The sequence below is a fragment of the Mugil cephalus genome, chromosome 2, assembly GCF_022458985.1.
Source record: "Mugil cephalus isolate CIBA_MC_2020 chromosome 2, CIBA_Mcephalus_1.1, whole genome shotgun sequence".
Classification (NCBI taxonomy): Eukaryota; Metazoa; Chordata; class Actinopteri; order Mugiliformes; family Mugilidae; genus Mugil; species Mugil cephalus.
Window position 1 is genome coordinate 23,781,837 of NC_061771.1, and position 13,164 is coordinate 23,795,000.

General features: G+C 47.1%; 1 protein-coding gene across 2 annotated transcripts in view; it reads left to right on the forward strand.

The window, feature by feature from the left end:
• Positions 1–1,868: 1,868 nt before the first annotated feature.
• Positions 1,869–13,164, forward strand: part of klf3 (Kruppel-like factor 3 (basic)) — a 13,972-nt gene continuing 2,676 nt past the window's right edge. The window contains exons 1-4 of one of the 2 annotated variants that reach the window (XM_047577362.1): positions 1,869–2,196; positions 9,198–9,258; positions 9,803–10,256; positions 11,062–11,221. In XM_047577362.1, coding sequence (XP_047433318.1) covers positions 9,217–9,258; positions 9,803–10,256; positions 11,062–11,221 — 656 coding nt within the window. In that variant the 5' untranslated portion in view covers positions 1,869–2,196; positions 9,198–9,216. The remainder of the gene's footprint in view (positions 2,197–9,197; positions 9,259–9,802; positions 10,257–11,061; positions 11,222–13,164) is intronic. The other variant, XM_047577363.1, reaches the window with a different exon arrangement.

A 13,164-nucleotide genomic window follows, 5' to 3' on the forward strand; every position in this document is an offset into this window, starting at 1 on the left:
TGCGTGAAGTGTTGTTGGTTGCTGCAGTTTAGCATAACTTGGGCTCTGACTTCGATTAGTCATTGCACTGTTGATAATTTGGCACGCACCTGTCAGTCAATCATGAACCAGTCTTTTCTGTTACAACAAGAGAACAATATTGCACACCAGAATTTCGAAGTAGTTTCAATTTACTCTCTCTTTCTCTCTCTCTCTCTCTCTCTCTCTATTCTGGTATTCCTGTTTCCTTTTGGGAAGAGCTTGTTCCTTGACACACCCTGACTGTCGCCTTCCTCATATTTAACCAGCGCACGCGTATGTTCATCGCTTACTCTGTTTTACGTGACAGTGCATCTCACATTTAGGCGGCGCAAAAGTAAATAACACAGAAAGTCGTTTTCAGTGTGTTCAGTGTGTCAGACACTTAGACCTCACGCCTGTGTTTATTTATACACTTTAATTTGTCATCTGATGCACCTGCAGAACCCTTGAACTCTGAGATGTCAAATATAAAGAGGATGTTTCAGGATATATACGCGGTACAGTTTTATATGATACTGGGGAAAGAAGAGTTTCCATGATGCAATTCGACCTACATTGTGTTTATTTTCATTAACCGTTGCTGTGTAGATAAGAAAAAATCAGGTATGTAACTAAATATAGTTTGCTAGCACTGTTACTGTAAGAACATTTTATTTTATTTTGGAACCAGAATAAACATAAAAATGATCATGAGCTCAGTCATGTATGTAGCCTGTATACTGTCTATTGAACCTGTCCTTACGTTACTACTGGGTGGAGCAACCTCTTATAAGGGTGCAGATGTGGGTTAGTGGGTGGAGTGGACCCCATGATGCATGTGTGTGAATATGTTTGCGCTTGTGTGAACAAGTGGGTAAATAAATCTGATGTTATGACTGTGAAGTGGTGAGTACCAGTAGGTTATATATATATACGCTGAATTAAATGACATTGACAGTCTTGGACTTGGCTTTGATGTGGATTTTACTTTGACATGTGTCACCAACGTAGACCAGACCAGGCCCCCCCACCCCAGAGCAATGACAATCCTTAATGGCAGCAGTCTTCCCCAGCAGTTCAAACAGTTTAGGAACAACTCAGAAAACCCCCCGAAGAACAGCACAAGGCGCTGACCTGGTCTGCAAATTCACTGGGTCCTAAACCGAACGAGTATCTGTGGGACGAACCACAGAGGCCCCTCCCCTCAACCCACAGGACCCAAAGGCCCCCCATTAACAACATCCTGTTGCCAGACACCGCAGCACACCCTCGGAAGGCCCATGTTATGAGTCACGACTGTGTTTTGGAGACCTACACAATACTAGGGAGGTGGTCATAATGTTGTGCCTAATCGGTGTTGAATACAAGCCATTCATAATTTAAAAATCAAAGCACGTCACGTATTATCCAAAATCCAAAGAGTGTGCCGTACAAACCTCATAATAAAAAATAACTAAAATGACTGAAACTGATATAAACACGTTATTTACACATATGACGGATAGATAATATAGGATTTTTATGATTTTTATTTTGATATATATATATATATATAATATTCTATTTGTAAGTATGCTTTAAAAAAATGTATACACCATTTAAGATCTTTATATTTCCTACTTCTGTTCCAACTTACCCCTGACTACAAGTCTATCAGCGTTCAGACGCACTGACGCAATGAGCCTCCGTCTCACTAACGCAGCAGAGCGTTGAACTGGTCCTGTTTACTTATTCCACATGAAAATTGCAACACACACACACACACGCACACGTACACGCACGCACACGCACATTCACACTCACAGACCGGACCACCCCGCCCCGGTCCCGCCCCACGGCCCGACCCCACGGTGAAGAACACAGCGGATCATGTGACGGCAGCAGTTTGTGAACGACAAAACCAGAGAGAGACACACTCTGTCTCACACAGAGAGACACGCGCACAGAGACGGAGAGGAGTTTCGCAACTTAGGGAAGTTTTGTGGACCCGGGTCGTCTTTGGTTTTATTTTTATTTATTTTTTTTTTTGCTCCCTCTCTCTCTTTCGGTCTTTCTTTCTTCCCTTTTGGTGCCAGTGACCAGCGGGAGGTCTGACCGTCGCCTGCGTCACTTTTTCAGCGGAGTTGTCTAATTGAGTTTGTCGCGGGATCCGAGCGTCTCTCCTGCAGGATTAGACCGTGTCCCTTCACCTGAGAAGTGAGTGTGATGTCCCGGTGTCTCTGCAGGGACACTGTGCAGTTTGTGCTCATATTTTCCTGCCCTACGCGCTGCGGTAAAGTCTGTAATTACAGCGTGTTTACTTGTTTGTTTGTTTATTTATTTATTACTTAGACGCGGTTTTCGATTAGTTGTAGCGGTTGCGTTTATCAGAGAGAATGAAGTCCATAATTCAGTTCAGAGCTGCGGGGTTAGTTTAATCAGATCAGGATGCGCGCATTTCTGTCAAATTGAATTATCTAAATGTTTTTTTATTATTATTATATTATTATTTTTTACTGTATTAGTTGCGGTCGAGAATCAAGAAGTTTTTTTTTGCTTGTTTGTTTTTTTTTATATGGAAGAATTATTTCAAATTTATTAACCTAATAATCTTAATATTATCTTATGTAACCCGACCGTAAGGCAGCAGAGAGTCACTTCTATTTATAGCCCGTAGAGGCTCATAAAGAAAAGAACATAGTGCTGGTAATTAACACAAATACACAGTATTTATTTTTTTTTATTTATTTTTTATTTTTTAATGTTTTTATTCTTTTCCTTTTAGTGTTAATGACACTGACAAAGTGAGAACTTGTTTGCTTGTCCGGGTTTAGATCTTTATTTAAAATATAAGGTAGACATATTATCACATGTTATATTATTAGTTTGTTTAATTATTTAGTTAAAAAAAAAAAACGTAAGGTCGCATCTTTAATTTCATCCATAACTATCCACACAAAGATTTCACTTTTATGAAGCCGGTTGTTTTTTTTGTTTTTTGTTTTTTCTTGGTTTGTCTGAAAAACAGAGTCAGTCCTTTAGTTGTCGTGATGAATTGCTAATAATTCATGTGGTTGTGGTAAATTGTTCCAAATCAGGCACTGGTGTGACCCCCCCTGTCCCCCGCCCCCGTGTCTGTGTGTGGTGTCAAAACTGTGCGACACACTGAGCAGAATGTGCGGCAGGTGTGTGTTTGTGTGTGTGTGTGTGTTTGTGAGAGAGCAACATATTCAAACACAGTGTCACACCTGAACCCTTGTGTCTGTCCTGCTGTTTCGCTGCATCCTTTACAATACACATCCCTGTCTCTCTTTCTTTCTTTCTTTCTTTCTTTCTTTCTTTCTTTCTTTCGTTCTCTGTGCATGTGTGCGTTTCTCTGTCTCTCCCTGTTTCCTGTGCTTTGTTTCAAGGCTGAGGCTTGCGTCACACATTCCACTTGGCATATGAAGCCCTTATCCTGTTTAGAGCCTGGAGTGAGAGAGAATGAGGGAGAAAGAAGGGAGGAGAGAGGGAGGGGAGGGAGGGAGGGGATGCGGGGGGTGGACGGGTGGAATGAGGGCAACATCTCTCGTTCTTTCTCCAGCTCCCTCGCTCTTTGTCTCATACTTTTTTTTGTCCGGCTCCGGAGAAGCAAAAAGAAGGGAAGGATCAGCTTGGTCCACCTTTGAACTAATAGTTATTTATTTGTCCAACTTTAGGGCAGCACACACACACTTACACACACACACACACACACAAACACAAACACACAAACACACACACACGTACACACCCACACGCCCCAAATACTCCACCCATCCCAACGCCTCTTTTCCTGAATCAACATGCTGATGTTATCTGGTGGAACAAAATGCGCAAGACTGTGTGTACACCGGCACACAGACACAGACGTGCGCGTGCGCACACACACACACACACATACACACACAGAAACACACACACACACACACAGACACACACACACACTGCTCAAAGGGCATGCCATAGGGAACATTAGGGCTAAACATTAAACTCCCGGATCCTGAATAGTTTGTGATTCTCCGTGAGCTGTTAAGGACACGATGGTCAGCCAGACAAGCCATAAACTTAAAAAGCTGCAAGTAGTTACGCAACCTCACCCGCATGCCAGCGCACACACACACACACAAGCACACGCACAATCGTGTCGGAACACGCACGAGGTCATGCGTGAGTGTCTGTTACCGTTTCTTTTTTCTTTTTCTTTTTCTTTTTTGTTAAACCACCAGATTGAGCCACTGTGACTGTGTAGCTGTTCCTTATCCCCCCCTCCCCACGCCCCCCCTCCTCATGTTTGAGGTTCATTGAAGTTTTGTCATATTTTGGTTGAAACCCACTTCGTTTTCTTCTCCGTTTCTGTCTCTGTCTTGTTCTTTCCACTTCCATTTTGACATAGTTTGGTCAGAGCGGCTGTTTTCTTTGCCCTTCCATTCCCCCCTTCTCTAAACTCTCATTCTTTTGGGTTGGGAGGTTCAGTGTGTGTGTGTGTGGTGGGGGTGGTGGAGAGGGGCCGGGGGGGGGGGGGGGGGGTCAGACAGGAAACCACAGGCCCCCTGCAGCAGCACCCCCCATTTGGCTTCACTCTCCTCCTCCTCCTCCTCCTCCTCCTTCTTCTTCTTCTCCTTCTCCTTCTCTTCTTTACACCCCCTGACCCATCACGCAGTGTGGAAATAATAACAGTCAGACTAAACTCTCAGGGCTTCCGCTTCTCTCCCTCTTTCTCCTCTCTGGCAGCGCTGCTCGTTCTCTCCTTCCCTCTGTTCTGAGTTGTCTGGAAAGCCTCAAATCTGCTTTCTTTGACAAGTTCAACCTGAGGTGTGTGTGTGTGTGTCTGTGTGTGTGTGTGTGTGTGTGTGTGTGTGTGTCTTTGCAGCGTTTGAGCCTCATGATAACGCCCGGTGTGTTTTTAAACGTGTGTGTGATGATGGATCCTGTTTCCTCTCCCCCGCTGATGGCCCCCTCTGGCTTCCCCCTCGTCCCCCCTCCTACTCCTCCCGCCACCACCCCGAGGTCTGCAGGCCTGCAGCCTCACAGTCTGCTGGAGAGGAGCTGAGAGAGGGACTGTGTGCCTCTTCTTGTGTGTGTGTGTGTGTGTGTGTGTGTGTGTAAAAAGCAAGGCAAGCTCAGAAGGGAAGCCAAAGTGAGAGGATGGGGGGCTTTGGCACGGGCCTTAAAGTGAGAGGAGTCAAAGTCGGAGCATATGTTATTAGGGGAGCCGGGAGGAGGAGGAGGATGTGAGGTAAGGGGTTGAATATAGGGAGCAAAGGAGGCGCGCTTGGGGGTGAGACATTGAAAGAGGGAGTAAACATGAATGAGCAAGGGGTGGGGTGGGTTGGGGTGGGGGGGCAACAGATGCTAGTACAGGATGTTAGGATGTATGATTCATGCAACTAGGATGTTAAATTAGTACCAATCACCCAGTTCCCTGAGGAGCGTAAAGATGCATGAGGCATGTATCAAAAGTGTGAATGATCATGCTGCTTCTTCATGTAGCTGTAGCGTCTCAGAGACCGATCGAAACGACGGCAGCTTTGACGCGAGGCCAACGAGGAAAGAACGAGGGGGTCTAGAAAAGTAGGAGTCAGAATGTGAGGCTGCGAGTGCGTGTGCTGCGGCGTGTTCTTGGACAAAGATGTTGTCTGGAGGTTTCTGGTCTCTCTGGTGATCTCATCATCTCCAGCCTGTTGCCATTAGTGTGTATGTGTGTGTGTGTGTGTGCGTGTCTGCAATAATTTAGTCCTTCAGTGATTTAGTGTGTGTATTCTGTCGAGCTAGCAGAAACTCTGTGTGCGGCTGTAAGTCGTGCATAAGTGTGTGTGTGTGTGTGTGTGTGTGTGTGTGTGTTGTGTGTGGTTGAGTCGGCAGCCAGGGACCCAAAGCCACAATATTTTCCCCTTCAGTCATGTTGTTTTATATCATTCATTGAGAGGGAGCGAGAAGGAGCGTGCGGTTCAGATAAATGCGGCAGTGGAGACGCGACGCGGATTGCCCCCGAGGGCCGACGCGAACGAGAGGTGGCCGAAGAAGATCTGGAGTCCAAGGGTGGAGAAAAGAGAGGGCAGTGGGTGAGGGGAGGGGGGAGGGGTGGCTGTAGGAAGTGTTTGCAGAGTGGGTTGGGGTTGAGTACACAGTAGCTCCACTGACCTAGAAGGACAATATTTGCAGACATGCACAAACACACACCCACTTGTAGAGCGCGCAGGGAGTGAAAGACTTTGGCGAGGCAGCGTCTTCGCCAGGTTTAGAGCGTTTTTCCTCCTTTTGCCGCACTTTGATTTTTTCATCTGCGCTCATCTCACTGGAAACGTCTGATTTTTTTTACCTTGAAGGACGAGGTTGTAGTGACTCAGAAAATAATTCTGTCAACCAGGACTGCAATTAATGTGATTATCTGGTGCATGGAAAGCTAGAAAATTGATTATTGCAACACTTTACAGCCCAAATGACCGTCCTTAATCATCTTCGTTTGAAAGTTTCCGTCGCACGCGAAGAAAATTAGCCATGTCGCTGTATTTTTATGAAACTAATCACCTGACTCACCAGACTAACATCTTAACTATCAGTTATATAATTGCTCGAAATGCGGCCGACTCTGGCTGCAGGCTGTCTCGTTCCTGCCGAGCTCTGACGGTAACTGAGGAAGATGCTACGCCGCTGAATTGATTTTAGTTTCCTGCGATTGTTCCAGCTTTGCGCGACTCATCGTATTCATTCTTTCAAGGGGACACCCCGAGGGGGAAAGTTGGTGTCGCCCTCTCCTCACTTTCCTGCCGGTAGGTCCTCTGTTCGCGTCCCCGCGTGACACCTGGCCTGCACCTCCCTGCGCGTTTAAAAAAAGAAATCACATCAATCACGCTGCTATCGCTGCTACCGCTGCTGCTGCTGCTGCTCAGTGACCCAGATCTCTCTTCCATCAACTTTAAATTAGCAGGCAGCCTCAGATTATAAGCAACATTGTGTCTTGGATGTATAAATCCACTTCACATCGCGTGAAAATAGAGGGGGATGACGAGTGAACCTGGAGAGTAATGGTCTGTTCCTATAGCTGCAAGGAATAGAGAATGCGCTCAGGGCGGCAGGAGATGTTGAAATTTTAAAAAATTTTTTTTTTTTGCAAGAGTTGTACTCGGATGCCCGAGGTTCTCTTCAGCCCGTTGGCATATGGAGCATGATCGTGGAGGTGCACACGTGTAACTGTCAGTGTTGATCCTGCTGAGCACACCCCTGCGGTCAGACGTTGATCAATGTTTAGACAAGAGCCTGCGTCACTGATGTCTGACTGTGCCTTCATGCTAACTGGTACGGGTCGGTTTGCGTGTTTCTGTCGTTCGGGGGGCCTCGGATCTCACAAATGGCGGGAAACGATTTTCCCGGTCGGCTCCGGGCCGTTGTCGACCGGTGCCGCGTTTTTAAGGAACCTGCGGGCCAAAGAAAAGAGTAACATCTGCATGTTTGCGTACGTGAACAGCAGCTGGTGCGATTTCAGGCGATTGACCTCATGGATGCTCGTACGCTAGCAGCTAGCAGCTAGCAGCTGTGAACCAGTGCTGGGAATTTCGTTCATTTGTGGTGGAGTTACGGAAATGAAATTAATTGCCACTAAAACCGATAACGAATACGTTTTTATGGCGTCTAATCGTCATCTGTTGGTAACTTTCTGTGAGTCAGACAGCACTTTCCTGCACTTCTCTTTCAGAAGCACAGGGGAAAATTTTTTTCTTTTTACGAACTCAGGATAGGTGCAGTGTGTGGGGACTTCCATGACAGCCACTGATTTTTTTTTACGAGCCCCGAGCGTGGCTTTGGGACGTTTTGAATGTTTTGTGTGTTTAGTGAAAATACCTGCCACAAGCTCTGACTCTGACTCCGCTTCCTGTGTCCTTTCCCTGTTTCTTTATCCGTACGTGCGCCTCACACTCGCTCCCGTTGCCACCCTCAGTGTGTGTGATTCACGACCACAGTAGAGCAACTCGCTTGACCTCCAGCTGAACCGCGATACAATGCAATCGCGGATTACAAAACACACACCCTCAAAACACACATTCGCGCACACGCACACACACACACACACACACACACCTGTGTGCTGGCTCTTTGTTTCTTTGGAGCCGGGCGAAGGGCGTGGCTTCAGTCGTCATGATCACACCCTTCCTGACCTAGCTAGCAAGAATCACGCTTCCCTCCCCTCCCCTCCCCTCCCTGTTGGTCAGCTCAGCATCTGGAACATGCATGTGTGTGTGTGTGTGTGTGTGTGTGTGTGTCAGTTTTCCCGTATGTGAGTCTGCCAGGGCGTGATGGCTTGTGTTCGCGCCCATTTGTTAATAATTAAAGGCTAACTCGTCTCCAGACTGTGGACTTTAATCAGGTCACACACACGCACAGACTCCCTCAGGGCACATTCTTTGACAGTTCATGTTGCCTTGATGCGGAGGTGAACGCACACACACACAGACACACACACACACACAATGACACTCATAAACACACTCATTTAGGCGCAAACGCAGAGACATCCCAGCTGCACCTGGACATTCAAAGGCGAGGTAACTGGAACCACCTTTGAAACCTCACACGCTTTTGATCCGAACACCTGACAGGCCTCAGCCGGTGTGTGTGTGTGTGTGTGTGTGAGTGTGTGGATGTGTGTGTGTGTGTGTGGGTGTGTGAGTCTGTGTGTGGGTGTGCTGGCGAAGTGAGATGTTTCGCCTGTGACACTGGGCAGTTTCTTGCAGCACCACACCTGGAAATAGTTGCACCTTTTGTAGCGCCGTCTGAGCGTCGTGTGCGCTCAAAGGACTGAGAATATGTGCGTTTGTTTGAGATGTGTGAATGTTATTTAAAGTGATTTACTGGGGTGCGGTTTTCTGTTTATTCTTTTTTTTTCGGTCGCCATTTCAAACGAGACCCATGAACTAAACGCTTACCTTTTAAATTAAAGTAAATTTACTTAAATGTTGGTGTACTAGTTGTTATTCATTTTAGGAGAAACCAGATTGAATGATAAAATACATTGTGTTCAACCCCTACATTAAAGAAGTGTTTGCTAAAAATGATGTCTGACGCCCAAAGGCTGTAGCCTCATGACCCCAAACCTGTAGTTTTGTTGCCGGATTTATCTTCTGCAGAATGTGTCGTGTGATGTTAAAAAATGCCAAAAAATGATGTGTGTTAACCGTGTGTCCTCTGTGTGTTTCTTGCAGGAGCCTGGCCTATGCAGCCATGCTGATGTATGACTACCCTCTGAAGGCAGACATGGAGACGGTAAGGGCACACATGTTTGTGTAAATGTAGCTTCGGGTGCTTGTGTGCGTGTGTGTTTTGTTTTGTTTTCGCCGTGCCTGAACATGTTTTTGATGCTATACAGTAACCGTGACCCCCCCCCTCCACCTCCACCCCCACCCTACCCCTCCCCTCCTCCCAACGCACACACCTACACACGCTCATGCTACGTGTCTAGACAGACTGGTTCCCACATTCCGTCTCTTCCTGGACAAACAGGCTGCAGTACAGTGGTGGACATTTGCATACAATGGCTACGCTCACTGCCAGGCAGCGGGTTAATGAACACACACACACACACACACACACACACACACACACACACACACACACTGCAGTCTCAGCCGTAACAGTTATCTGCTCCCAAACAGAGTTTAAAGTTTTTGGCCGGCTCCAGTTGTTTGTGTGGCCGAAACGTGTTTTCCCTGTTATTCAAAGCCGAGCGGAAATGTTTAACTCTCTTTTGCTCTTTTGTCCCCCCCCCCCACTGCCTCCCTCTCTCCTCGTCCTCTCTTCCTCCTCGCAGTCATTCTACCCGTCGTTAGTGAAGACCCCCGAGCCGTACGGAGTGATCCTGCCCCATCCCCTCTACCCGATGCACATGCCGGCCTTCGCCCAGTCCCGCACCACCCCGGTCAACCCCACGCACGCCCAGCTGGAGCCCGTGGACCTGTCGGTCAGCAAGCGCCCCGCCTCCACCCCGTCCCCGCCCTCCACCTCCTCGCCGGCCTCCCCCCGGAGCTCGCCGCCCTCCCCCTACAGCCCCCCCTCGCAGATGCGCTCCTCGCCCTCCCACCCCCACCCGGGCTCCATTCCGTACCCGCCCATGGTGGCACCGCTGGGGCCGGAGGTCATCGTGTCCCCGGTCATATTTCCCCTGCACGTCATCTACCCTTCGCTTCACCTGCGCCCCCCGATGAAGATGAGCCCACCCGCCGCCGGCGAGGACGACCACCTCCGGAGCAGGGAGCACAAAACAGGTGAGAACTAATTTGATTTGTTTTTTCGTTTGCGTTAGACACAACGCCTGAAAACACAAGATTTCAAAAAGCCAAGCGTATCAGAGAGTTTTCTATCTATATTATTTTAAGCATAAAAAGGGGTTTTCTGGATAAAGTTTTACAAACTTTCCCCACTTCACGCCTACAAGCACCGAACTTCCCAGCTTCATTTTTCTGGCTGTTTCCCTTCAGTGATGATACAATTCTTATATAATGATTAATGACACGACGAGGACAACAACAGGAAATAAAACAGAACGGAGCAGGATATGATCGCAGCATCATCATCGTCCTAATAATAATAAGCACCGGAGGCAATGATATAAAATATACCCATGATGTCTTCCAATGCACCCCCCCCCCCCCATGTGACACACATTTCAGATAAATCTTTTTTTTTCTTTCTAAAGAAAATGAGGAAGTGCTTTTCGTTTCCTCTCTTCTTAGAGCAACAGATTCTTGTTTCTTAAGGAGGACATATTTTTTTGGTTCTGTTTTCTGTGGTCACTGAGATCAGAGGTCACGGTCTCCCAAAGTTTGACCTGGGACGGAGACGGAGTTGAACAAAATGAACACCTAAATACCCAATAGACCCGTGTCAGTGGTTGCATGCAGTGGCCTTCCCTATAGGGAGTCTTTTAGTAGAAAGCAGGCGTCGTCCACATGGCAACGACTCTGCACTACGACCCAGATAGAAAAGTTTTGTGCAACGGCAGCGTTAGCCGGATGTGTCGTCTGTGGATTTCTGATTGACATTGACAGCGATTGTTTAACTGAGAGACAGCCTGTCATTATTTCTACCCAGTTCACTGCGCGGTGCCGCAGGAGTTGCGAGGCGACGTCCACGACCCCCACAAGCCGATCAAGACGGAGACCCGGCCCGAGCTCATCCACGACCACCACGGCGGACACGACATGAAGCCGTCGGTCATCAGGAGCGAAGAGTGAGTAAACGCAGCCCACAGATTTTGAAATAAACGCCAAAGTTTCAGACACGGGTTACACAAGTCGCGCTGTCTGCTGCATCGCTTCCCTTTTATCTTTATATGGAAGTGGCGGCCAGAGCTGGGTCCATGCCTGTTCCTGTTGTGATCTTCTGCAGGCAGGTGCGGGCCCAGGACTAGGGCGGGTCGTCGTGCAGTGGTTTTGATGCCGTGCAATGATACTGAGCGGCATGCATCCGTGCTCAAGGGATTCATGCAGGAACAATGATGCAACACAATAGGCACAATAGAAAGATTTGTATGGAAAAAGAAAGTCCAAAAACTGCTCTCGCTGTTGGCAAGTAACTTACTTGTGGAGTGAAATGAGTCTAAAAATGGTCACTGATGCGTGAAATGCAAGATTGAAAAATGCGTTTTTCAATTCATGCGCAACTACTGAGCAATTTGAACACATGCAAATAGATAGAATAGTTTTTTTTTTATTGTAAATTTACAGATCTGATCATCATTCCTGTGCGTACGAATCTGCAAATTACCAAATTGGTCGTCGCACGCATGCGACTGTTTTGAGACTAATTTCCCTCCAAACTTGCTAAATTTGAAAAGAAAAAGTAAACGTTCGACTGTATCTGATCAATGTGGGAAATCTGCCTCTGTCAGTACTCAGTTAAGGTTCGACGAAAACGTTTTCTACGCAATTTTTTGACCCAACAGAGCATAACGCCGTTCTTCGGTTTCAGCCTCTTATTTCCAGCCCCGCCTTTCAGCCACGCCCCCTTAATTGCAGCGCTTCACCTCATTTCCTCATTTCCTTCCAGGAAGTGACACAAGTTCATATCAGTCATCTTGATCCGGCCAGATCCTCCATTCCTCTTCCCCTCCCTCCTTCATAGCTCAGAGGCTTCCTGTATTTTCATCCATAACCCCCCCCCCACCATCTAGCCCCCCTCTTCCGCTCCCCTTGCCCTGTTTTTCTTCCTCCTCCTCCTCCTCCTCCTCCTGCTGTTTCATGTTTAACAAAATAACCGCTTTTCCCCAAAGAAATAATTGCAGTCTTGCCGTACATGTAACAATCAGGGGTTGCTGGTGGTTGGTTGTATGATTGTGTGTGTGTGTGTGTGTGTGTGTTTGTGTGTAAACGGAGAATCATCCTTTGCTGCAGTTGTTGTCAGGGCGGTTGCCGTCTTGTCCCCATGCCAACGATGAAATAATTGGGCTCCTAAGAACAGAAGTGGGTGTGTCTTCATCTGTCATCACCTCTCCTCTCTGAATTCATACACAATGTAAATGTACTGTATGGATGAGGGTAAATCATGACCCCCCCGCCCCCCCCCCAACACCCACCCCTTACACTGTGTGTGTGTGTGTAATAATGATGGGTTGTGTGGCCAGTGTGTTCCTGTGTGCGTAGGTCACAGGGGAATTTCTGCACATTCCTTTATGTAGAATTGATCTGTGCGGGATTCACATTTCAACACTCGACACCTGCTCCCAACCGCCACTTACACACACACACACACACACACACACACACACACACTGCGCACAAACACATGCGCACATTTAATGACTGCGTTAAAAGACAACTTCTTCTTTTTCCTGGCTGTTAAACATTACTATCTTCTGTTAAATTCTGATCTAACAGCGTTGAGCTTTGAGTAAAACAACCCCCCCTCTGTTTTTTTCTTTTGTTTTTTGCTTGTTTTAGAAAAATCTTCTACTATTTCACAATTCCTAGACGTCTAGAGGAGTCTGGAGTTTGTGACCTTTGGCAAGAAGACTTGTGTCAGATTCCAGTGAATGAACTGTTGAATGGTGATTAAACAATAAATAAAGAAATAAATAACATGGAAGATAACATAGGTGACGGGACAAAGAGAAGGGGCGGTAGACTGGAAAAGTACGGGAGGCGTTTTTCAAGTTTCCTGACTGGCAGAATTTGT